This window comes from Cyprinus carpio, chromosome B15 (assembly GCF_018340385.1).
Source record: "Cyprinus carpio isolate SPL01 chromosome B15, ASM1834038v1, whole genome shotgun sequence".
Classification (NCBI taxonomy): Eukaryota; Metazoa; Chordata; class Actinopteri; order Cypriniformes; family Cyprinidae; genus Cyprinus; species Cyprinus carpio.
The window spans coordinates 19411139-19438642 of record NC_056611.1 but is presented as its reverse complement, the minus strand read 5'-3'; the positions used below and the strand labels follow the sequence as shown (position 1 = coordinate 19438642).

Sequence of the window (27504 nt, the reverse complement as noted above, 5' to 3'; positions counted from 1 at the left end):
TTCAGCCCATTCTTCATATACTTACAGGAAAAAGCCTATATATATGCACATGTATTTAGGAATAGTTCACCCAAAAATGAAACTTGTGATGTTTTTAGCAGCTGTTTGAACTGTCATTCTGACAGCACCCATTCTCTGAAAACGATCCATTGGTGAGCCAGTATGAAGAAACAAACTCATCCACATCTTGCAAATTCCACTGGATTATATTTAGAGAAGAAGCAACGGTTTAAAGTTCAAACACCTTAATGATGTATTTATTTCTTACAAACATGAAGCTTTTCACTTCACAAGACATCAGTTGATGCATTGGAGTCACATTTATTACCTGTGGATTATTGTGATGTTTTTATCGGCTATTTGGACTCTCATTCTGACGGCACTGCAAAGATCCATTGGTAAGCAAGTGATGTACTGCTAAATTTCTTCAAATCTGTGCCAATGAAGAAACAAACTCATCTACATCTTGAATGGCCTGAGGGTGAGTAAATTTAGATTTTTGGCTCAACCATTCCTTTGATGTGTTTAGAATAGAACAGAATGTGGAAGACCAGTATTAAAATATTTAACAGTATAGGGTATTTTTTTCTAGACAGATCATATTTAATTTAATGAATAAAAATGAACAAAAACCTTGCTTTTTCTAGTATACTTAATTTGGGGATTGTAGATATGTAAATAATCTTATGTAAAATTCATCTCCACTGGTGGGCATGACTGCACGGTCCCTCTGCTCTGTCTGCCCCCGCCTGTGTAACGACGGTGGGGCGAGAAACAGACGTCAGAGAGAGGGAGACTATGCAGCCCGCTATACAGAAGTGTATTGGGCAGTGGATGTAAATAAACCGTGTACTGTATCCATACTTTTCTTATTCCCACCCCCTTTTACCCGAGACAGAGACGGGGCTTGGATGATCGGGGGAAACGATTAGTAGGGACACCCAGAATTAAATAATCTGATAACGTAAGGGGCCTTCTAAATATCTGATTCATTTTAAGGAATCGTAAAGTCCTTGTAACAGTAAGACACCACAAGGAAAAAAGAAAGGAGAGAGAGAGAGAGAGAAGGGTGAGGACCGGGAGTGCTGGGGAGCTCGTCGCCGGCTTCCGGACATTCGGGGCGGCATTGAAATCGCAGACGTCGCTCCTGGGGGAAAGCAAGCCAAATATCTTCAATATTGGACTGAAATCTCTGGAAGCGGTAGATTTTGTTTCAGCGATGTCCAGGAAAGTCCATAGAAGCGAGGTGTGCGCCGACTGCAGTGCACCAGGTAAGGCTGAGATTTATGGATCGAGGCGTTGTTGTGAGCCATGCCTGTCCGAGACTCGCTCGCGCGCGGCGGCTAGCGGGAGAACACCAAGCCCGCGAATGCGCAGGGATACTCGGTTAATCGCGTCAGGAAAATGCCCGAAAATTAAGGCCCATACGGCAGCCCAACAAGTCCGCTAATTCAGACCCACTTTAAATTAAACACTGAATCAGTATGTGGGTTATAATACGACAGAACAGTAGGTGTCCATAAACTATATCCTTTACTGAACTTCTGTGACTATAAATTTGAGGTGTTATTGCAGCTTTGCTACCGTGGCTAAAGTTTTATCCGATGCTTGTTAGCACCCATCCTTAGCTAATTGACGATAATGTTTCAATTAAAAGCACTATATGGATACTATACGCGGGAACTTTTATATGCGCATTTTGCAGTGAGAGAAAATACGTTGATAAAAAGTAAGTTTTAGTTCATATTGAGCACAAAACAGGCTCTGTATCGAACAATGCTAACTGACAGTAAGCTAGACTCGGTTGCTAAGTAGCCTGCGGACTCTCGTGTGACTGCCTTCCCAGTATTTAAATAAAACATATTTCTGTGTTTACAATCTGTAAATTCATTATAGCTACAAGGAGCACTAATCCAGTTTGTCCAGTACTGTTTCAAATCTAGTTAACTTGGGCTGAGGCGAGTTAACGTTAGATAACTAGCGTTAGCAGGTTGACAGGACACATCAAACTCCGACGCTGATCAGTCTGTGCTCGTGTTTTTGTGCACAACTTTGTTTCTAGATAGCGTTTTCATTGGTATATATTGTTTAGGGGCACATTTCCTCAATGTGTATTTGTTCATTAATTTGTTTTGTTAATTAACTTACTTGTATGATATGTTGTTTCAAAGTGTAGTATGTTGACATTATAAAACGGATATTTCTGTATGCTGTTGCATAGTTATGAAACTGAATTCATTTGTTATTATACTTTATTGTTCTTAAAGTGGACACGTATAACTGAATCATTGCAGTTCATTGCTGAAAAAAAAAAAAAATTGAAACCAGCCTAAACTGGTTTGCTAGTCTTAGCTGTTTTAAGCTGGTCTCCCAGTCTGGCCAAGCTGTTGTGTAGCTGATCTTCAAGCTGGTCTCTCAGCATGACCAACTGAAAAGTTCCCAAAACCCCTCTTAAACAAGCCAAAATACCAGTGTGACCAGGCTGGGACACAGATAAAAACCAGCTTTATGCTGGCTTAAGCTGTTTTAACACAGTTGGCCTTCATAAAATGATCAGTACGGTATTTCTGCAATGATTATAAGCAATGGCAGAATCACGGAAATGATATATTGTTTTATTTCTGATATATTTTGTTGAAGGTTACTACATAGTTGAGTAGGCTATAGTTTTGAGTTGTTCATATCCATTTTTAGTCCCATCACACATGCCCTTCTTGGACAAGGCACAATTTCCTAAATGCTACAAAAAAAGGAAAAAAGATGGAGGTTGGCATTGCATTTCTATTTTAAATAAAGTGGAACTTCCTATGTTTGACTGGCTTTTCTTTGCCACTTGTCCCAAAAAGCAGTGCTCAGTACGTTTACAAGCAAGTTAGGACATAATAAAGCCTTCAGTTAGTTACGAAAAACATATATGTGATGCCGCTCAGCTGTGCCGTCACTTCAAGCCCACCCTTGGCCTTGCTCATTTTGCCTCACCGTCCCCATGGGGGAGACCAAGGGGTGGTACGGAGGGCATGACAGCTGCTCCCTCATCCACAGCTGCTCTCTCTCCAGGACTGAACGTGTATGTGGGAGCGCGTCTCGTTTTTGACAGTTTAGTTCTGTTTCACCTCCTCAGCTACCTGCGGTCATGCTCAAAGTTCGGCCGCCAGCGCTGTCACCGGTGCCCCTGGCCGACGACTCCACATCTGAGGGCTTGTGCGTCTTTTTTTTTAATCCTGACACACTCGGCGTCCTTGTGTTGGCCTGTCCTGCAGTGCTAATAGAGCTTTTCATTTTCGTGTATGACATGTAGGAATGTAGATAATGGAGAGTGTGTCGGAAGGTGAGGAACTGATGACTAAGAGAGAAGGAGGCGGGCAGACGGATGGGTGCATTCTAGTAAATGTATTATGGGTATGAATGAACGTGTGGTAGATTGTCAATTGCATGGCCACTGAGGGCTGAATGGCGCCGCGTGTGAGCATTAGAGTGTGTACACGTGAAATTTCATTACGAGCAGAGAGAAACTCTCGATTGAGATGTTAATGGTTTCAAGCACTTATAGGAAGGATGAGCGTGTTCGTTAAGAAGTATGGCATCATCTTTGATTTTCCCATACGCTGGTGCTCAGCTCCATATCTGTGAAAGTCTGGTCATCTTTACACAGATAAAGGGATGATGCTGTATTATTTACAACTGAGCCAATAATTATAAAGTTCTTCACCACATGCAAGATTCAAACTCTTGGCTATAATATGAACATTTGGTGGATTACAATAAGCCTTGTCTTTTTCTAAAATAAGGAAACAAGCTGGCCTTTTACTTAACATTAATTTAGGCTTTTTTATAATATTGGAATGCTCCTTGTTATATTACTTTAATTAAAAGAAAATATGATCAAATTGCCTTTAAAAATCTTTTTTTTTTTTTTTGAATTGAATGAATGTGGGAGTAAAATTAACACTTATTTTACACAATGATTTGGTGTATGTTTCATTTGCTGTGTTTTATATATTATTTTTATATACTTTTGGATACTATCTTTCAAAAGTTTGGGGTCAGTTATTTTTTTTAGGAATTAAAACCTTTAGGCCTATTCAGCAAGGAAAGATGCATTAAATGGAATGAAAGTGACGGTAAAGACTTTTATAATGTTACAAACGGTTGCAGAATTCTGTCTTTTTGAACTTTTGAAGTCCCGAATCAAAATGTATCACAGTTTCCACAAAAATTGCACAGCACAAAAGTTTTCAAAATTGATGATAATAAGAAGTGTTTCTCGAGCACCAAATCAGCATGTCAAAATGATTCCTGAAGGATCACTATCCCTAAACATTGAAGTAAAGGCTGCTGAAAATTCAGCTTTGCCATCACATGAATAAATAAATAATTTTTAAAAAATAAATTGAAATAGAAAACATTTAAGTTGTAATATTGTTTGTTTCACGATATTGTGGTTTTAATTAAAAAAAAAAAAAAACTTAATGAGTATAATAAAAAAAATAAGGCATCCACCATTTTTAGTTGTCACATTGTGTTTGCGACACGTTCATATGCGAAATCAATAATCATGTTATGACACTGTTTACATCAGTGCAGCGTAATCTCCCTCTCGCTCTAATCGTATCAGAACCCTTCTTAGTGAGATTCTGTGGATGAGATTATGTGCTTGAAGTATTGTGGGTGCTGGTTTAATTTTAGCCAGATCCTGGGGGCCTGTGGCAGCCAGAGGTACACTTCTGTCACATTGTGTCATTTTTCTGTTTACCTGAATGTCACCTTGATCCTGACTACACTTGTACCCTGCCTGATATGAGGAGAGCTCTTTGCCTCATTCAGAGCAGCGCAGTATGATGTGGTGATGGTGTATGTGTGGTTTAAAAAATTATATTTCATTTTTTGTAGCATGTTTGTGTGTGTCAGAAAGAAATATTTATGTAAATCCATTAAATTTGATTAAATTAAATTATACAGCTATTATTTAATAAATGACTACTATAAATGAACTTTTGCTGGCCAAATAATGTCATTTGTTTAGCATTTTTAACCATTCTGATGCTTCCAACACTAAGACCAATCATTCTCACAATTTCCACAACCTCATCTGTGTTATCCAGCTTCACTTTACTTTGGTGACATTTTATATATACAGTACAGACCAAAAGTTTGGAAACATTACTATTTTTAATGTTTTTGAAAGAAGTTTCTTCTGCTCATCAAGCCTGCATTTATTTGAATATACTTTAAAAAAAAATAATTTATTCCTGTGATGCAAAGCTGAATTTTCAGCATCATTACTCCAGCCTTCAGTGTCACATGTAACATCCACTCTATCACATGATCATTTAGAAATCATTCTAATATTCTGATTTATTATGAGTGTTGGAAACAGTTCTGCTGTCTAATATATTTGATGAATAAAAGGTTAAAAAGAACTGCATTTATTCAAAATAAAAAAAAAATCTCTAATAATATATATTCTAATAATATATTTTCTTTACTATCACTTTTTATCAATTTAACACATCCTTGCTAAATAAAAGTACTGATTTTATTTAAAAAAAAAAGAAAGAAAAAAAAATTACTTACCCCAAATTACTGACCAGTAGTGTATATTGTTATTACAAAATATTTATATTTTAAAAACATAGCTTCTTTTTTTTTTTTTTTTTTTTTTTTTACTTTTTATCCCTCAAAGTATCCTAAAAAAGTATCACATGTTCTGGAAAAATATTAAGCAGCAGAACTGTTTCCAACTTTGATAATGAATCATCATATTAGAATGATTTCTAAAGGATCATGTGATAATGATCCTAAAATTCAGCTTTGCATCACAGAAATAAATGATAATTTAAAGTATAATAAATTTAAAAACAATTATTTTTAATTGTAATAATATATCACAATATTACATTTTTTTTTTCTGTATTTTTGATCAAATAAATCCAAACAAGACAGGGCTCCAAACTGCGACTAAATCAGTCGCATTTGCGACCATAAATATTAATTTGCGAGTGACGTTTTTGCTGAGGTCGCCACTGGCGACTACCCGCCGAAAGCTCCTCAGGATTTAACCGCTAAAAAAAGTTTTCTCAGGCGGATGATTTGCTTCATTCTAGCAGCGCCCCGTCTGTGATAAAACGAACTCGGGCCGAAGGTTAATACACACAACTACACCGAGTGTGGACCTGCCGCGTGTACAGCAGCTTTCAGCCGAGATCGGCCCATAGAGAAAAAAGCCGTCTGTCAGCCAGAAGTGTTTTGTAGAGTCGGCGCGGCTCTGGCCCATTATCTTCTCACCGATGCCAAGACTGAACCGACAGAGACGCATTTCAGCCAGAATCAGCCCAAGTGTTATTGCTATCTGGGTATATATTTACATGTTATAACTTAAAAATTTGAATGTAATGCCTTTTTCCCTAATTGTTTTGCGATCAAACCTTTTGTTATGTTCACGTGTTAAACTGAGACGATGCGCATCAAAGTTTTAGTGGAAAAAGAGAGTTTCAGACAGTCCTCTTCTCTGCCGCACATCAGTGCTGACGCACACAGTCTGATAAACGCAGCGAGAGAGAAATGACGGAGAAGTGAGAAGGGAAAGTGCAGAAAATACAGCGTCTATTTCATGCACAACTTGAACAGACTAGAACAGGTAAAGCTGTCAGCTGTGTGGATATTGGCAATATCGTTAACAATTCTCGTTTATAATAATTACTAATATGGCTTCTTCTAAACAAGATCTTGGTCTGTGTTCTTTTAATGCGTGAACTTCATTATTTGAAGTGCAACTGCCGTCCAGTAATCGCAAAAAGCTCTGTCCTTTGTAACTTTTAATAAAAAGTACCAGCTTTAAAATTATTCCGAATTCATAACGAAATTCAAACAATACAGTTTTGGCGCTCCTTAATGGGGCAGGCGCGGTCGCTTTAGCGCCTCAGTTCAAGGGCAAGTGAACCCATTTAATCCTTCTCTTTACTAATATAGTACATAGTGAACATGAATTAACATCAAAAGGTAGGCTATTTTATAAGAGATCCTACAGTACAACTTACTGAAATGTCTCATGAAGGAGGAGCCCAAGCTACACTCAGTGGCCAAGTGATGCTTATGCTCCATGATATTGGTACAGATTCTGTGTAATGAACAATTCTTTGTGACTGTAGATTTCGAGCTGGAAAAGACATTTAGTTCCAACTTTAAGTGAACTTTAGTTCCCAGGTCATCTACAAGATGGATTAAAATGCTGATAAAGTCAAGAAAAGATGAGACATAAACACATGACAGTATGACTGAAATGTTGAAATGTAAATAAATAAATAATAATAATCGTAAAATAAATAAAACACGTTTATTCTGTGGCACCTAAAAAAATTATTTGGCTCCTAAGTTTTTTTCTTATAGGAGCCAATGGCTCCTTACTCGATTTTTTTGTTTGGAGCCCTGCTAGGTGAGCAGAAGAAACTTCTTTCAAAAACATTAAAAATAGTAATGTTTCCAAACTTTTGGTCTGTACTGTATATATATATATATATATATATATATATATATATATATATATATATATATATATATATATTACAACAGTGTTCAATATAGCACCGAAAACTAGGTCTAGGAATATTAAAAAAAAAGTTTTTGTGATCAGTCTAAACCAGACCAGTCAGTCTTTCCACTTCCTGTCCTTATGTGCTGTTTTGCTTATTAGAAAATAACAACCCTCAATTGATGTTAGAATAAAAGCTTGTTTCCGCCACAAGTTAAAAAAATAAAAAAGGTAATTGCGACTTCTCACAATTATGAATTGTGAGAAAAAAGTCAAAATTGTGAGATAAAATCGCAATGACCTTTTTATTTGTTTTATCCTGTGGTGTTAGCATCCTACCATAGTCTTTAGTTTATTCTCTCTGATGAAATGTGCATTGTCATGTATGTTCAGATCCGGGCTGGAGCAGTATAAACCGAGGAGTTCTGATCTGCGATGAGTGCTGTTCTGTGCACCGGAGCCTGGGCCGTCACATTTCTATCGTCAAACACCTGCGACACAGCGGCTGGCCTCCTTCCTTACTACAGGTAACTAAAGATCTTCACACACATATTTGTCATTTTCCTCAGGATCATAGCCTAATACAAACATGTGTGCCTCTCAGATGGTGCAGACCCTGGCCAGTAATGGAGCAAACTCGATCTGGGAACACTCTCTGCTGGATCCAGCACAAGTTCAGAGTGGGCGCAGGAAACCGAACCCACAAGATAAAGTCCAGTAAGCCATCTCATAAACCATTCATGCATCATATACCAGAATGTCATAAAAACAGAAGACTGGGGGTATAATTCTTGTTTTATTGGTCTGTGCTGTATGTAATTGTTCTCATGGAGCTCCATGGAATAGCAGACCACTGAGACGAGACTAGAAAATCTGCTAACTCAAAATAAATGAAGGGAGGTTTTAAAGGTAAAATACAGAGTAATTAAAATGTCATTTGTCAGAGCGGTGGTGCAGTGGTTCGCCCAGTCTCATTCACGAATTATAAGCTCATGCAGGTGAAGAAAGTTTGAGGAACTTCCTGTGCCACCTTCATTGCACCTGTAATAAAAAGGCAAATATCCATATATATATATATATATATATATATATATATATATATATATATATATATATATATATATATATATATAAATGCCAAATTACAATGTTACCTGACACACAAGACATTATAATCTGGCTCAAAAAATTAACTGTCTGCCACACCTGCCAGTGATGAGTGAATTTAGAAAATCAACATGCTCAAAGTCTTTTTTAAATTATAAATATTAGGTATTTAAACACACACTTATATGTATATATATGTATGTGTGTATATATATATATATATATATATATATATATATATATATATATATATGTATATATATGTATATATGTATATGTGTGTGATATATATGAAAATGTGAAAATGTGATATATATATATATATATATATATATATATATATATATATATATATATATATATATATATATATATTTATATATTTGTGTGTGTATATTGAAATATTTTCCTTGTTTTGTTTTTTAAAAAATATATTATTTAAAACAAATATTAAAATATCAAACTCATACAATTTCAAAGCCTATAGAGATTGCTAAGACATGTGACCAACTGGGCGGCAACGTCATCAGAACGCAAAGAATTATGGGTATGTTTGGCCAGTTTACATGGGTTGGCATAACAGGCTAGTGTTCTGGCATGAAAATAATGAAAAATTAGCGTAAAAAACAGAATATAATCGTACAAAATGCAGCGGAATAAAGAAAACATTGTCGTACCATACCGCCTAGAACTAAATCCTAATGCAAAGACGAGATATGACGAGAAAAAAAAGGTAATCAAAAGACTGGATCCTTACGAGCAGAGCGACTGGTCAAGGGACGTCAAACTGTTGCCCAACTTCCAGCACCCATATATTTACAACTACACGATACTAAGTGTTAGTGCATACACACACGAAGTTTTCTATGGACTTTTTAATAATGTAAATGTATTCATCTAAATGTGTTTACATGTTAAATATGTAAAGAAACTGAAAATAAGTTGGATTGTTACTACTATTTAAGTTATGTAATTGTGTTTGCAACCAAAGAACACTGATTTTGCACAATTCTTCCTTAATACAGATAAAGGAGGCAGAATTTCATTCAGTCTTTGTGTATTTTATTTACAGACATGGCTAAAAATCATTACATGTGAAAAGAGACATTACAAAATATTTTGGAAAACAATAAACATTTACATATTAGATGTGAGCATGGTATATAATTCTCCAAAAGGGCTTGAACCGGTCTGTGTTCGTAGCTTTGACCTCAGTATGGCCGAGGTACAGAGAAGGGGTCCAGTCAGGATCACACTCCAACATTTCATAGGCAGGTGTGCCTGCATACACAGTCACCAAATAAATTGCTATGTAGCCTAGATGTACAACATTTAAAACTGATTAACGTTACGCTTTAGTACGTTGCTAACTTAAGCTAATGGTCTGGTTAAGTCAAACAAAACACGCTGGTGTTTTGCCCACAACATAACATTTACAGAGAGTAATTGTAACTTACCTTTGTGAAAATGCTTTGAACACACCATCGTGTGTGGTGGAGTGTTATCGAAGGTAATCTTGGGCTCCTTACTGCTGCTATCCATGCCATTCGTCAACTATTTGTCACCTCTGAAACATGGCTTGTACTATTATTTTTCCACGCTGGAAAACGATAAAAGGATATTCCGTTCTTATGCTTTACGCCACTTCTATTCCAGTTTATAGCGTTCTTCCCTCCATGCATAGAAGTCTGGCGCGTTATGTTTGTGAATCCATCACCCAAAAAAATCATCCATTAACACTACTAAAACGAAATCACGTGACATACTTACGTTGAATTATTTTAGATTCTGAAACATATATATATATATATATATATATATATATATATATATATATATATATATATATATATATATATATATATATATATATATATACAAACAAACACACACACTGACATATTTTAAAATATTCTTATATGAAACATATTTGTTATAAAATATTTCACTTTAATGAAAATTACATATGCTCTATACTTAACTTTTTAATCTTTAGCCACCTAAGATGAACTTATCATTTATTCCAGATCTTAAAATGATGGTTTGCATGGTTTGATTTAAATCAAGCGTGTCACTTACATCCCAGAAGCAGTCATTGTTATAAATAAACAGTCGTGACTGTATCGATGTCGGCAGGACTATTGACGAGGCATCCTATTTTATATTGATTCATTGATTCTGAAATTGATCTCCATTCGTTTCTGTGTTCGTATCTTTCACCCCACAGCCCTACTAAGTCAGAGTTCATTCGCGCCAAGTACCAGATGTTAGCTTACGTCCACAAGCTGCCCTGCCGTGATGATGATGGGGTCACTACGAAGGACCTCAGCAAGGTGAGACCTCCCAAAGGCATCACCTCTGACTCTTTATCTCAGTCTCTTCCCTCTCACTCTCATTCCATCTTTCCTCCTCGGCCTCTCTCTGCTCCCCACTGTCAGTGCCCTTTCAGGAGGGCCCTTAAAATGACACCCCGCTAGTGAATTAATGTGCCTTCCTTAGTGCTATTGAATGGCCGTAATGAGAGGATGCGCAGGAGATCTGCTCTCTTTCTGTGTCTTTCATGCTGGGTCCCTCTCTGTTTCTCTCTCACACAATCGCTTATTCTCTTGTTCTTGCCTGCAGCAACTCCACTCAAGTGTGCGGACAGGAAGTCTGGAGACGTGTTTACGGCTGCTGTCACTGGGGGCACAAGCCAACTTCTTTCACCCGGTAAGATCTGCCATCTCTCACAGTTCTGTTTTTGTTCTGTCAGGTTTTCTACATCACAACTAAGACAGATGCTATATTGTTAGATATAATTTTTTGTCATTGTTTATTGTGGGATCTGAGGATGTTTCTTTGTATAACTATGAACTTTGTTGTCTGAGTATTTATTACATCTGATTTTGACAAATCTGATCTAAAGCATAAATAACTTCCAAAACCAAAATGAAAGTGAAAAAAGTGAGTGACGTGACATGACATACAGCCAAGTATGGTGACCCATACTCCGTATTCATACTCTGCATTTAACCCATCCAAAGTGCACACACACAGCAGTGAACACACACACAGTGAACACACAGTGGGCAGTCATTTATGCTGCGGCGCCCGGGGAGCAGTTGAGGGTTCAGTGCCTTGCTCAAGTGCACCTCAGTCGTGGTATTGCCGGCCCGAGACTCGAACCCACAACCTTAGGGTTAGGAGTCAAACTCTCTAACCACTAGGCCACAACTTCCCCTTAACAATATTTCTAGTTTCCTGTTCTTTCTTGCCTGTAATATTATTACTGTGGCAAACAATATAGATTGCCTGAAAAAAAAAGATCTGATTTCATTACGTGCAGCAGACAGTCGTTCCTAAAGACTGTATTTGAAAACAGCACAGTGACCAGCGCCTGTCACATGCCTGATGTTCACTCCACAGGAAAAGGGCACAACCCCTCTACATGTGGCTGCCAAAGCGGGACAGGTTCTGCAAGCCGAACTGCTGGTAGTGTACGGGGCGGATCCAGGAGCTCCAGATATCAATGGGCGCACACCTATAGACTATGCCCGGTAAATACAAAACACAGAAGTCACTAGCTCCTCTGCACTGATCGATGGAATCTATCTATCTATCTATCTATCTATCTGTCTGTCTGTCTGTCTGTCTGTCTGTCTGTCTGTCTGGCCATCTATATCATATCTATCTATCTATCTATATCCATCCATCTATATCTATCCATCCATCCCATATCTATATATCTATCATCTATCTATCCATCTATATCATATCTATCCATCTATTTGTCCATCTAGCCATCCGTATCATATCCATCCATCATACCATATATATCTATCCATCTAGAGCCCCTTTCACACTGCAATTCCGGAAAATACACGGGTAATGTGTCCCGGCAATTGTTCCCGGGTCGCTAGATTTTGCACTTTTACACTGCCAGTGATTACCCGGTATATGTGCGTGCGTTCACACACAACCCGTAAAGGTCCCGTGAAGACACGTGATATCAGGGTGTGACGTGTAATGTACGAGTCGAAAACACTAGGCACGTTAACTTTCACTGAAGCTGGCGAACGATCCCAGCTTCTGCGCAGAAAGTGAGGAACTAACTGATCTCTGCTTCGTTACAGTTTGCACATATTTGTTTCATTGCGAACGTTGATCTGCCTTCAAATCACGATAAAAGAGTCGCGTGATAACGTGCGTCATCACTATCACACGGCATTAGTTCTGGCTTTTGTTCACACAGAGCTAGTTCCAGGACTGAACCCAGCAATGTTACTAGGTCCCCAACCCGGGACGTGTTTGCGTTCACACAGAAGGCGACCCGGCAATGTTCCGGCAATTTTCCGGGTCGAACGTGCAGTGTGAAAGGGGCTCATATGATTGATATTTCAAATCAAGAAACAGGTTTGGGTTGCCTGATAATATTAATAATAATATCACTTTTTTTGTCTCTTAGAAATGCACATTTGATAGTAGCTTGAGTTAGGATGCAGAGGTAAATTTTTGTTCATTATCAAAATTAGTAACATTTGTAAAAAAATTGTAGCAATGATGAGCTCGTGTCGTGCAGCAGTTTGAACTTTGATCCGAGCGGATAAACGGTCCGTGTGGCACGATTCAAATGAGTCACGCTGTTTCGTTCATAAACATAATATCAAACATTTATCGAACTTGATTATATTACAATAATTATCGTAATCGAATTATCGCCAAGCCCTAGTCTGTAGTTATCTTGTTTTATCTGCTGTCCTTTTGTTCTTTCTGTCTGCCCTCCAATCACTCTGTCGGTCTGACATTCTTCCGCTCTATCTGTCTGCCGTTCTATCACTCCATTTGACTAGCTAATGTTTTTGAAAGGATCTAGTGTCTTTGGTATGTAATGTAACTTTGTTCTTGCAGGCAAGCAGGTCACGTGGAGCTTGCCGAGCGCTTGGTAGAGTGTCAGTATGAGCTCACAGACAGGCTGGCCTTCTATCTTTGTGGACGTCGCCCAGGTGAGCTCAGAGTACCTGTTTTATAGTATTTCCTAGAATAATGGCCATAATGCGATATTGTGCCACCTTATAGATGCTTAAATTGCAAAGAGTGTTGATTGTGTTTTTCTGCAGATTTCAGTGCACTTTCAACACAAAAATAGACTTGGCGCTGAAACTCTTATTACACCAAAGCTTCTGCTGTGCGGCTTACATAGGCAGTGTGAAAACTGTAACCTGTTCATTTGGGCATCAAAATAAATATGTCCTGGATGTGTGTGTGGTGTGAAACAGACCAATCTGTCCGCCCAATTGAGGATGAATGTTTTTAACATTGTTTTTCTTGTGTCTGTGTTTGCAGATCACAAAAACGGTCATTATATCATCCCTCAGATGGCAGACAGGTACATTGTTTGTGAATGAAAGTGTTTTTGCATTTGTTTGATTTGTAATAGAAAAAACATTGTGTACAATTATTGAAGAACATCAGTGCAGTTTTATTTATTGCTGTCACGATATCCTCCCTCAAATCTTTTCCGTAGCACTGCCTTTTAAGTGTAGATACAGTGTACTAAGATCAGTTTGCAGCGGGTGTATTTGTGTGTGCTGGCCAGCAGGTTGCGCCACACGGTCAATCAGTTTGCATTAGGGCAGAGAGTGTCCTCAACCTCTGTAGCACTGACTTCCTCAAATGCACCACAGCTGAATGACCTTTACTGACCTGTCCAGAAGGAGTGTTGATATGGGGTCTATCCCTTTTCTTTCTCTGTCTATCTGTCTTCTGCTTACTTTTCGGTCTCGCTCACTCGTTCTCTGTTTTCTCCATCTTGCTGCGCTTTTGGAGGCAGAGCTCGCCCTAAGTGCCCGACGCAGAGGTATCTCTTTCTCTCTCTTCTCATCCCCCTCTCCATAAACCCTACTCTCTTTCTTTCTCACATGGCTTAATCTGGGTGTGGATGACTGAAGAGATGAGGCAGGAGTTTGAAAATACATCTACAGGAGTCTGAAAACACATTTTTTGTACAATACCTCATAATTTTTCCATCCCATCAAGTCAATCTAAAATCATAATTTGCCTTTTTTTACTTGAATACATATTGTCATGTTGTGCACTGTTCAGTGCATGTATTTTATTCATTGTTGCATCACAAAAACTGTTAGAAGGGAAAAAGTTGTAAACATACATTTATGGATCAAAATTCAATTAGAATTAAATTAAGTAAAAAAAACACTCCTGCTCCTCCTCTGGCTGTCCCATCCCTTACGCCACACTTCATCCATCCATCCATCCATCCATTCATTCATCCACCTCTCTTTTTTCCTCTCTCCTCATCTTTCTCTGTCCGCATGCCTCCAGCATCATTTTATTCTTGTGTCTGTCTTTGTCTTTGTGTAGCCTGGACCTCTCTGAACTGGCCAAGGCAGCCAAGAAGAAGCTTCAAGCGGTGAGTGATGCAGGTTACTGAGCTGCTACAGAGAATTATGGGAATTTGAGTTTTTAGACAGGCACACCTGAAAGCAACAAGTGATAAAAGCTTTTCCATGTAAATCCCAAAGTATATTTCAGTTTGATTTAAATTTTATGTATCTCCTAACCCCCTGACACAAGTGCTTGTCAACACGGTCAACACAGCAATGCTGATGATGAAATTTACATTACATGCACTGTACACATGCCCCTAGCAAAACTAAATATACTTTGGGCTTAAAGGGATAGTTCACCCAAAAATGAAAATTCTGTCATTACATACTCACCCTTGTGTCGTTGCGAAATACCTTCATTCATCAACACAAATTAAGATGTTTTTTGATGAAATCCAAGAGCTTTTTCACCCTGCATAGACAGCAATGCAACTGAAACGTTCCTAGGCCCAGAAAGGTAGTAAGGACATTGTTAAAATAGTCCATGTGACATCAGTGATTCAACCGTAATTTTCTAAAGCTACGAGAATATTTTTTTTTGTGCAAAGAAAGCAAAAATAATTACTTTATTCAACCTTCTCTTCCTTGTGACCATCCGATGCCATTCATGAGAGTAAAATTTCTGGTCCTGGGAAGGTTTCATTTGCACTGCTGTCTATGCAGGGTCAGAAAGCTCTCGGATTTCATCAAAAATAACTTAATTTGTGTTCTGAAGTTAAACGAGGGTCTTAGGAGTTTGGAATGACATGAGGGTGAGTAATTAATGACAGAATTTTCATTTTCAGGTGAACTATCCCTTTAAAGTCCAAAGTCTGTCAAATGGAAGTTTTGACTGAAATTACTTGTGACATATTTCAGAGTAAAATGGAATACTGAATAATTAATGCAGGGGTAACCAAACTTGATCCTTGAGGGCCGGTTGTCCTGCAGAGTTTAGCTCCAACTTGCCTCAACACACCTGCCTGGAAGTTTCAAGTATACCTAGTAAGACCTTGATTAGCTGGTTCAGGTGTGTTTAATTAGGATTGGAGCTAAACTCTGCAGGACACCAGCCCTCCAGGACTGAGTCTGGTCATCCCTGGATTAATTATTCACCAGAAGACTAGTAATGTGCACTAACAAATAGGGTTGATTTTGATTTAATGTGGACTTAAATTCCAAGTTTCTGCCTTAACCAGCTCTGTCAAGTAAACAGGACGTTTTATTAGTCATTTGGTTTTTATTCCTATATTATTCCACTGTGAAGCTCCGCCCACCTTAAAATCTCATTGGTCCAAAATTTTGTTCCACATAAATATAAAACATTCTTATTAACTATGACTGTGTGTTGTATCACAACGTTTTTGTTACCTGTCACAGGAATCCTGGTTAGGCTCTTTGAGAGATTCGAGAGGAATATGTTTGAAAAACTCTTCAAATGCTTCGAAATTCAGTAGATAAATTTAGCAGATGCTTTGAATTCCCTTAGCTGAAATTTGATCTTTATTTAGTGCCTTGTTAGAGCATGTTGCTTTGTTTTGTCTTCTCACTGATGTCTTCCTGTTGTGTGTGTGCTCAGTTTTTTTGCTGTGATTTAGTTTTTTTCCCCATGTCTGAATTTTAATACCTCATACTGATGTGTCTGTGTGTGTGTGTGGATGCAGTTAAATAACCGTTTGTTCGAGGAGCTGGCTATGGATGTGTACGATGAAGTGGACCGTAGAGAGAACGATGCAGGTAAGACTCAAACCACCATCTGTTCCTGTCCCAACTTTCCCTGCTTCTCACTCTTTCCCTAATGTAGTTGTGGAGCATTCCGGAGGCGTGGGGACAGTTGTATCTATGTCCCTGGAGACGCAGTGATTGGTGTGTTGTATAAACACTGGCTATAGAAGGACTTCAGCAGTGCAGTCAGCTTGTAGAGAAGGGAGGGAGAGAGAAGCCAAATGGAAAGGAGGGTGAAAGGGAGCGAGAGTGAGGGAGTGCCGCAGGAATTCTCTCCTCCTATTCTCTTCTCTCTCGCTCTCTCTCTACTCCCGTTCCTGGTTGTTGAGGAGAAGAGGTAGCATGCTGGGGTGGCAGACTGGGATTCTGATGGTAAGCAGGGCTGGGAGCGAGGCAGGGGGCCAAACGCACACATAAACACAAACTGAACGGGAGGGGTAGATGCGAAAACTCTGAAACCTCAGGGCTACGACATCGGAGTCTGTTTGTTTATATTTGTCTTGTTTATATATGTCCATTCTGTTTCTCTCAGTGTGGCTGACAACTCAGAACCACAGTACGCTTGTGACCGAACGGAGCGCCGTCCCCTTCTTACCCGTCAACCCTGAATACTCAGCGACACGCAACCAGGTAACACACAGCATTACCATTAGAGGATGTGTTTGAAGTATGTTTGAGAGGAGGTTCTCCGCTCCTGCTGCCCCCTTGCGTAAGTACCTGTCACTTCCATGTGGGACTGTTTTTGATGGAGGCACAAAGGAGAGATGATATCTGGGGTGCAGACGACATGGGGCTAAAAATAGACATTCTGTGGTTGTGCAAATGTCTGAGGCTCAGGTTTGGGCGGCAAACCAACAAATGGATGTTTTCCAGCTGCGTAACTGCTGCAGACGCGCAGCGGCTCCCTCCCCCTCAGCATTTCCACTGGCATCCTCGCATGACCCTCTCTGTACCACTGCTTGAAATAGTTCTTTTATACAGCGAGACCACTAAGTGCGTTTACTCAAGGGTACGTTTCCTGCGGGCTGATTGGCCAGGCTGAGAATTTCCTGTTCTTTTGCGTATACATGAGGATTTGAGACATGGAAAGAGATGATGGGAGGAGGGACACGCACACCCAGTGGTCAAGAGTTGGAACACTGAGCTGTTGATGTGGCAGTGTTTTCCAGTATTTAACATGTATTTAAGTGCTTAAATAAAACTTACTTTAGGAAAACTTGCAAATTTGAAACCTGTAGAGCTCCACAGAAAAGCTCTCCTGTATGAAGACTTCCTGTACAGAAATCATTCATAAAAATCTACACATCCCTCACATCTTTCATGTTTATGAATTATTTAGACTAATTTAAAATATTTTCTGCTCCTAAAAAGTGTGTAGTAAGATTTAGTCTAGTACACATTTTTCAGTGATTCAATCTATTCTTCAGAATTTCACAGATTTTGCCCAAATGTGCAAAATTGTGACATTCAGAAGATTTAATATGGGTCTGTTTATAATTAGATTATTTGTTGTTAAAAACATTTTAATGATTTATGCTATCATTCAAAAATTTGGGATTGGTACATTTATTAAATGTAAAGTGCCCATCAGGGCAAAATTTATTTGATCACAGTAAAATTGTAGAATATTAAAATAACTGTTTTCTGTATTTTCAAATATAATTTTGATTAATTTATTTTAATATATTACTTTTAATATTTTAAGTTTATTATTAACTATAAAAATGGTTAATTTATTCCTATGACTGCAAAGTTGGAAGTTTAAGCAGGCAGTCTTCAGTTTCATATGAATTTTTTTTTTAAATAGAAAGTTGGAAAGAACAGCATTTATTATACAAAAATGTTTTTTTTAACAATGTAAAACCTGTAACTGTCAATTTTGACCACTTTAATTCATCCTTTTTATATTAATAATATTATGTAAAATAAGTATTTATATATATATATATATATATATATATATATATATATATATATATATATATATATATATATATATATTTTTTAATATATATATTAATTTTTTTTTTTTTTTTCTTTAAGTAGTTTTCTCATTGCTAGGGGCGGCAGAAATTGGCTCGCTTTAACGCACGAGAATTCGCCACCCTTATTATCGACATTCTCAGTGATGCCAAGCGACGGCAGCATGGAAAGGGCTTGACAAGCCCCACAGGTGAGACGCCAACATTGCAGTTCTCAAGATTTGAGATTTTAGGGGAATATCAATAACACAGCTTCAGTAAAGATGTATATAGCTAAGCCAGTGCAGTTTCTCACTCTCTCAGTGTCTCCTCATATTAATGATGTTATCTTTTGTTTTTGTGGTTATTGTTTTTCAGACCCGCTGGATCTGAGTCAGGCGGACGATGACCAGCACGATTATGACATCGTAGCGTCTGATGAAGACACAGATAGTGAGCTAACTGCACAGAATAACAATAACACCCAGCGCAACAACCGGGCCAAGGTGAGCTCATCAAACCCTTACTCGCTTACTGGGTGTTTACCTGAGGAAGAGATTGATGGTTGAAGATTTGTGTTCCTCCATCTAGATGTCCATCGTTCTATTTAATGAATCCACTTAAGTTGAGGAGCGTCTTAAAACCTTTGGAGAAACAAGCTCAGATAATCCACTGAATTAAGAGATTTTAAATTTCTTGTACTGTAGGTTAGGCCTTGGTAAATGTTGATCTTGGTTTTGCCAGACCAGCAAATTAGTATTTTCAGTAATACAGAATCCAGTGTTGTCATGTCCCAGCATGCACCGCTGGAAGAGCCGCAGAAGCAGCAGCTCTGCCTCATATTTGCAGAATGACATCATCCCCTTTTTCAAGGCTGTGATCAGTGAAGCTATTGTTCTGCAGCTGAAGACAGGATGCTGTGTCTGAGCATGCTCAGTCCGCATACAGGATGTGACATGGCTGAGCGTAGGAGAGCACAAAGTTGAGGAATGTGGGGTTTAAAACCTTCTCCAGTAGCATTACCGTTTGTTATATTATACAGTTATTCATTTTTATCTTAACATAGCAACTTTTTGTGGTTTTTGTATGAAAATATAATTTTATGTTATCTATTCAATATGCTTTATAATAATGTTCATTAAAATCTCCATATTAATGGTAGGTTTATATATACATATGGACATCAGTGATGCCTAAAATCATCACTTGTGCTGTTAGTTTTCTAAGAGATTGAACATACTGTTTTTGCATGTGAAATGGTAAACAGGCAACAAAAAAGAAGTCTAAAAAATTCAAGTAATATGAAATAATATTAGTTTCAAATAACTGTTTTCTATTTTTATATATTGTAATGTCATTTTTTTCCTGTTATGGCAAAATTTTTAGCAACTATTACTCCGGTCTTGATGAAAATAAAGTTTAAAAGAGCAGCATTTATTTAAAATAGTATTTAATAGTTTTAATACTTGCTGAATAAAAATATTAATTTCTTTAAAAAAAAAAACTGACCCCAAACTTTTGAACAGTAGTGTAAATACTACAGTAAATGAAGGAATGAGGAAAAAAGCTCTCTCTACTATTCTGTTTGTTCATTTACAGTATATTGTGATTTGATTGGTGGTTTGTGCTGTCAATCAGAGCATGGACTCGTCGGACCTGTCAGATGGGCCCATCACACTACAGGAGTATCTGGAGGTGAAGAAAGCACTGGCCTCCTCAGAGGCCAAAGTTCAGCAGCTCATGAAGGTCAACAACAACCTGAGTGAGGAGCTGCGGAGGCTTCAGAAGGAGGTACGCCCACCCACTGGTTTAAAACTGTTTTAAAACCTTTGTTTTTAAATTATTTCAATTTCGCAAAGATAGAAATGAAATGCTCCCATAAACTACAGCTCACCATTACACATACTGATCCCAAACCATCGAACAGAGCAGAACAGTATTAATATACACTACTGCTCAGATGTCTGGGGTCAATAATATTTTTAAAAAGAAGACTCTTATGCTCATCAAGGCTGCATTCATTTGATCAAAAATACAGTAAAACTATTTTTTTAAAAAATATGGTAAAATATTATTACAATGTAAAATTTATTTCTATAATGACCAAAGGACATTTTCAGCAGTTACTTGTACTTTACTGTCACTTTTGATCAATTTAATGCATTTTCTAAATAAATGTATTCATTACTTAAACAATTACTGACCCCATATTTTTAAATAAAAATGTAGATATTTAATACCATGCTCTTCCCCTGAGAATGAAGCCCCTCCTTTTTCAGAAAACCTTAAACTTCCTGTCCATCAGAATAACCCCATTTTATCAGCCTGGCATGACGTAACTGTCCATACTGCAACTGTTGTGTTTTCTTTGGTCCTTGTGTTTGTGTATGTGTGTGTGACTCCTGGTGATGCCCCTCCATCCCTGTAGATCACACGGATGCAGACAGAGAACAGCGCGCTGCAGGGGGCCCAGGCTGGGGCCGGGGGCTCTCTGACCAGGGGTGGTGGCCCAGGACTGTGGCCTGGTGGGTTAAGGGGTATCGGCGGAGGGGTAGGTGGAGACTCCAGCCTAAACACACCCTCGTCTACCCCCCTCCGCCGGGATAGACAAGCCTTCTCTATGTTTGAGCCCGTGGGGACCACCTCCAAAGCTCTCACCCCAGCCCTGGACCCCCTGACGGGCCGCCTGCAGCCTCTCAGCCCCGTAAGTTTGAGCATTAGTGGCCGGCCTGATCTTTTTAAACTTCCTTTTCCTGTTGGGCTCTCTTTCTCCCTCTGCTTACCTGAGCCCACACTGGTGTGCTGCTGCTGCCTGGAGCACCTGCTTCCACTCTTTCTCACTGCTCTCTACCGCCACCTTATGGCCAAACAGGAGCACTTCCTGCCTTGATAACGCCTCTCTTTTTCTAGACATTGGCTGTCTAAAAACTCAGTGCACTGTCCAAATCGACAGCATTTTTGAACATCATGGGTCTCTTATACACCTGGTATCAATGATTTGATCGTAAGTGGAGTGTGCTGTTTGTGAATATCTTAAGTACACCTACATAAATTCACAAATTACTCCAAAATTCATTTGCAATTTTTTATTTCTGGTTCTTTCTTTTTTTAAAACCTTTTACCTTTCTTTTTTACATAAATTTATTTATTTTTTTATTTTTTAATTTGCATTTATTAATTAAGTTTTTATTAGCTATCAACATGCACAAATCTAATTTTGAGGGAGTATTTTTTTTTTATTAGCTATCACTGCAGAAATTTAATTTTGAGGGAGCATTATTATTATTATTATTATTTACTTTTTAAATTCTTTGGCCTCTTTTTTTTCATTTTATTTATTTATCATATATTTATTAAAAAAATTATTTCTCTATCTTTATCATAAACTACTCCCAAAATTCGTTGCATTTTTGTTTCATTTTTCATTTTCACTTTTTTTCTTAAGTTACATTTATTCACATGCAGAAATTTTATTTTGTAAGATTTAGATGTATTTTATTTATTTATCATTCTTTATTTTTATTATACTTTTTAAAATTCTTTAGCTTTATCACCATGCAGAATTTATTTCTTTAATGTGGTTCAAAATCATAGACCACAGTCTTGTCTCTGGCTCACCCAGAATGCATGTTAATACCAGGTTTGCCTATAATGCTTAAAAATGTTGCATAGCTAGGCAGCTCAATACAGTTTGAGACACAAGCCTTGTATATTGTCTATGTAGCATAGGAAGCTAGAAGTGGCGTGCATTGTATCATTCTTGAAATGGTTGATATGCCAAGAGAGGCTCTCGTTGAGAGATATGCTTGTCTTGTGCAATATGACATGTCTGGAATGTGTAGAAAACTGATTGATGGTTGCCTGATTAGTGAAACTCAAACGAGTTGATCCGCATGGCACACATCAACGCTTAATGATTTCTTGTAAGGTGCAGTGAATTGTTGTGCTGCACCAGACAGAGCTGAAATGTTTGTGGATATTCATAGATCTGTAGGATGTATTTTAATGCCTTTTGAATGCCTTGTTTTGATTTGCTTTAATTGCTTTTACAATTATGCAAATACGCCATTTTGATTATGCAATATCCCATTTTTGGGTCATTGCAGGCAGTGTAGTATAGACTTATTTTGTTTTATTAGTTGAGGTTAATGTATTTGGGATGCACCTTTGTTCCTGTTTTATTAACTGCACTGTTTAATGTGTGTGTCTATTTTTAGTGTTTTCATTAGTTGAGAGAAGTGGATGCTATTGCTTTGGTAATTCAGTTTTGCTTTTGAGAATTACAGTCGTCAGTATAGCAGTTTTGCCACAAATTTCTTACATCTAACAGTCCTGTGCGGAAATGACTATCAAAGCTGCTTCTTTCCTTTCCATCCTCTGCCTGCTGACTGCCTCTCAGCTTTTCTCCTCCTGTTAATCTCATTCTGCTCATGTTCAGGTTCGAAAGGGCGCTCCTACGGGTCCCACCCCCTACGGAGGACCGCACCTGTCAGCCTCCACTGATGGCCGATATAACGTGAGTGCCTCTTTCCATTCATATCTACACTGACATGTGAGTTACAGACTGTGATGTGTAACTAACTTCTGCGCATGTTTGTCTTGTCCAGCTTCCAAAAGCGGGAGATAAATATGGGAGCGGACCTGATAGTGACTATGACAACTCTCAAACGTACGACGTCTCCCTTGGGTGAGTGCAAGCTACCGTTAAAAACAAAGCACACTAGGTTCCGAGTCTTTTTACATTTGCCTCATTTCAAACATTTGAAGTTTGTGGACAGAGGTTTTCAGCAATTGATTTGTAATAAGAGTAATAAAAACTAAAAAGAAACTAGAGTACTGTCTTAAGAAATGAAGAAGAGAAATATTGCTGTTGTAGTATTATTGTTCTACTTTCAATATATGTATATAATAATAGAATAGATTTTATGATTTATTACATTTCAATCAATTTTAACGTTGATTTACATATATGTAAATTTATGTAATCATTCTATTTAAATAATATTCATTTGTGTAATAATAATATTGTCATTTTAATGTTAGTTTTTTTACTGCACAGGTGTAATATATTAGTCTTCTGAAAAACAAATGTTACAAAAATAATATATATTTTCATATTATGAATGATTTTTTTTATCACAGTTACAAAAATAAATATTTTATTTTATAATTATCTATAATTCATTTATTCAGTGTTTTGTTGTACTTTTAATAAGTGTATTTATATATTAATTGCATAATATATTATATATGACACAATATATTATATATTCATTTCATTTTAATATTTTCATTTTATTTGTATTTCATATATATATATATATATATATATATATATATATATATATATATATATATATATATATATATATATGTATGTATATGTGACATATGCAAAATAATAGTTTATTATTAACTAATTACCTAAATATCTGATAGTTATAATAATAAATATTATTGTTATAATTGTTAATATAAAATATATATATAAAAAAACATATTTGTCTTTTTTTATTATTTGTAATAACTTATAACTGACAATAAATTTCTTTCTTTTAGCATGGAAATTTTATTGTTTTTAGTATGCATGCTTGTGTGTGTTCATATATGTTTTTTATTTTTATTATTTTTTTTTTTTTTATAATGTTGCGTGGTAGTGTGGGCCGCAGCAGTGAGGAGGACAGCAGGGGGGATGTGGAAGACACAGAGGGTGAGCCGGACCCCACGCTGCCCTGCACAGAGGACGTCATCCTCAAAACCGAGCAGGTCACCAAGAACATCCAGGAGCTCCTGAGAGCTGCACAGGAGTTTAAACACGACAGGTATGATGGACTGTTACCCCTCAAGCTGAATGCAAAGTCATTTTGCTACAGTTTATAGAAACATACGATTATGGAGAATTAAAACAGATCTTCCAGAGAAATGAAAATTGAAAGAAATCTACATTTGGTTGCAGTTTTGTGCCATGCTCAGAGAAAATCCACATAGCTGTGACAGAAATGGCCTCGCTGTTTCCCAAGGTAAATAAATGCGTCATATTGTGATACTTTGCCTCAAGAAATCCAACCAGACGCATTAAATCTCTCTGCTCTGTCTGCTTCTCTCAGAGACCAGCGCTAGATGCAGTACGTTCTTCCTTGAAGCTCCTGGGGGCCAGTGCGTCCCGCCTGCAGGTGGAGTGTCGTAAAGCGGCGCCCTCCGACTCGTCGGCCAGTACGGTGGACTACCAGCTCCTCACCCAGCAGGTCATCCAGTGCGCCTACGACATCGCCAAAGCTGCCAAGCAGCTGGTCACCATTACCACCCGCGAGAAAAAACAGTGACCCTCCGGCACACCAGGGTCCACCGGGCAGGGGCAAAGACTGAGAAACCGGAGAAAAGAGCAAAAACTGACGGCTGGGAACCGTTGGTCGGGTAGATGGAAAAAAGATGAAGATGGGAAAAGAAAGGGTGATGAATCCAATAGCGGCCAACCAGACGCAGAGATGTTTGGGAGAAGCCGAATGGAGCGGCCTGCTTTTCCTTACACTCCTTTTCTTCTCTCATTTCAGTATTTCAGGAGGATTTTCTTTCATCTACACATCTAAATATTACAACACTACACAGACAGACCCACAATTCAGTGCTGATGGTCTGCTAGCGCATGGGTGGCTACTTTTTGGTTTTCTTTGTGAAACACACAAGCACTCCTAACCACCAGAGAACCAGAAACCTTCCTCCTAAATCGTTTATTTTTCCTTTCTCTCTCTGTCTTTCGATTGATTTTGTGTTTTTAAGTGCTGCTCCATTGGCTTGTTTCTCTTGGGACAAATGTACTGACTTTAAACAACAACACTGGAGTTATTTTAACGATTATGACTTACGTTTCGTATTATTGTTACAATTATTGATGTCTTCTTTTGATTTTTGTTTCATTTAGTTTTGGTGGAAATCACACAGAGCTTTGCGAACATTAACAGGGTGAACAATAACCTGTGAAAACTAACCAGAACACTCCCGTCCTCCAGTGGTAGAAGCACTGGTTCACTCACACAGTGTTTTACTATGTATACTACATTTTTTTTTTTTTTTTTTTTTTTGTCGAAGTGCGTTGAACGCTAGCCAAAGGAGCAGAGGGGAGTGATGACACTACAGTTACGGATCCCTCTTTTTTCAAAGACGGCGGTGGGGGTTGATGTACAGAAAAGGTTCATCTCATCTCAATCCCTCCGTTAGTGGGTTTTGGTTTCAGAACAATGCAGATGTGTTCGCACAATCATCACATTGTCTTTAGCTTGTTAGGTTAGGACAAAACCATCACTTTAGGACTACATGCTCACTTTCTGCACATAATCGAATGGCCTTTTTTTTTTTTTTTTTGTCAGTTTGGTGGAGTTTTCACTTCAGGACCAGGTGTGTGGTGGTTGTTTGTTTTCCTTCTGAGAATATTTGATTTCTTTGTTCTTTATGATTCATGTTTTTTTAAATCGAGCATGTGTAGTTAATGGTTATTAATGTAAGAAGACCCTTATGTTTTATAAGCTACGAGCATGTGAATGTTGATGGTTGAAGATGACCACTATCAATGTTCTCATCACTAACATTTCAAATAGAGTCACAGGGAAAACACGTCACGTCGGTGAGGATGTCCATCTGCTGCATCAGGACCAGTCACATTCTGTCGAGGCAGTCGGGTCACTTTTGTTGAGAATTGTGGGAAACGAGTCCCTCGATGTGTTGATGTTCATGGGAGAGGAGTTGAACTGGAGCTTCCAGTACGTACGCACATGTAGATGAACATCTGTGTGTGTGAGCGTGATCAAACCAAGTATTTGTTGTACAGTTACTTTGCATTTTAGACGCCTTAAACGTCCTGTTGTTTTCCATATCGGTTTTACCCACCAGCCTTTTAAGTTAAGCCATTTTTTCATTCTTGCCTTTGGTTTCTTGTACTTGGGGATTGGGATAATGTTAGCATCCCCTGAAAACGTGTCAAAAAAGATTGTCTGAAAATCTCTTGATTATTGCCTTTGCACATCTGCTAGACTTACTTTTATCAGTAATCATGTGACTGGCGTCTCGCTCTTCCACACTATAGAAGCACATGGTGAGTAAAACAGCGTATGCTTAAAGTTTTTCCGTTTTACACTAAATATATCAGGATGGTTTACTGTGGTGAAGACTTGGGAGAAAGAGTTGGGGCCATTATTTAATAAGCACTAAAATCAGAACGCTATCTGAGAAAGGATGTCATTGCACACTCACTATAAATCTGATTCCTTTCAAAATAGTCTGTAGATTTTCCCAGCCATCCTGCTGCAGATGCATACATTGCTCACATAATGCACCGGTGAAATTATTTTTAAATAGATTAATGCACACACACACACTTCTGTGATCAGTCATACTGGCTGCACTATACTTGTTATGACTGTTCTTTAGCACGTGGTTCTTACATGAGAGATTAACTGATGGGAGAAATTTGTTCAGCAGAGGCTACCTGTAAAATATAGAAATTAAATAAAAGACTAAGCAAAACCATTTAAATCGTAATAAAGACTCATAAGCTGTACATTTGTAATAAATAAAAGTAAAAGTTCATTGTCTTCTGTGAGTTCTTTTTTTTTTGGCATTTTAATTGTGGGGATGAAGGCTATGGTATTTTACAGGGTGTTTACTTATCAAAAATGCTACCAAAATAATTGCATGTACAAAAGTGAAATGCAAGAAAACACAAATAGAGAACAAGATTCAAAAGACAAAGTTGCGCAAAAAGCCTCAGTTTATGGTTGTGGTTTAGTTCAACGTTTGCAGAAAAGATCGTCTGGACCAACTGACAAAT

General features: G+C 37.8%; 1 protein-coding gene across 4 annotated transcripts; it reads left to right on the top strand.

Moving 5' to 3' along the window:
* The first annotated feature begins 780 nt into the window (after window positions 1-780).
* LOC109082046 (ARF GTPase-activating protein GIT1-like) lies at window positions 781-27268 on the top strand. Of its 4 annotated transcripts, none has more exons than XM_042739654.1 (21): window positions 782-1271; window positions 7922-8055; window positions 8133-8245; window positions 10863-10968; window positions 11258-11344; window positions 12041-12171; window positions 13523-13617; window positions 13958-14000; window positions 14445-14471; window positions 14993-15041; window positions 16662-16734; window positions 17255-17352; window positions 18784-18895; window positions 19062-19189; window positions 20322-20474; window positions 21112-21387; window positions 23122-23199; window positions 23291-23370; window positions 24341-24505; window positions 24640-24703; window positions 24791-27268. In XM_042739654.1, exons 1-21 carry the CDS (start codon window positions 1220-1222, stop codon window positions 25004-25006), a joined length of 2280 nt encoding a protein of 759 aa, XP_042595588.1. In that variant the 5' UTR covers window positions 782-1219; the 3' UTR covers window positions 25007-27268. The 4 variants fall into 4 exon arrangements, with proteins under 4 accessions (XP_042595592.1, XP_042595588.1, XP_042595589.1 ...); XM_042739657.1 differs by lacking the exon at window positions 782-1271 and adding an exon at window positions 1298-1509; XM_042739658.1 differs by lacking the exon at window positions 21112-21387 and having other exon boundaries at window positions 781-1271.
* Window positions 27269-27504: the final 236 nt, after the last annotated feature.

Bases quoted from the DNA above. Each gene is read 5' to 3' on its own strand.
- LOC109082046 (XM_042739654.1), top strand. From the start codon at position 1,220: ATGTCCAGGAAAGTCCATAGAAGCGAGGTGTGCGCCGACTGCAGTGCA. The intron at 1,272-7,921 runs GTAAGGCTGAGA...ATGTATGTTCAG, and splicing joins CGCCGACTGCAGTGCACCAG to ATCCGGGCTGGAGCAGTATA. The intron at 21,388-23,121 runs GTAAGTTTGAGC...GCTCATGTTCAG, and splicing joins GCCTGCAGCCTCTCAGCCCC to GTTCGAAAGGGCGCTCCTAC.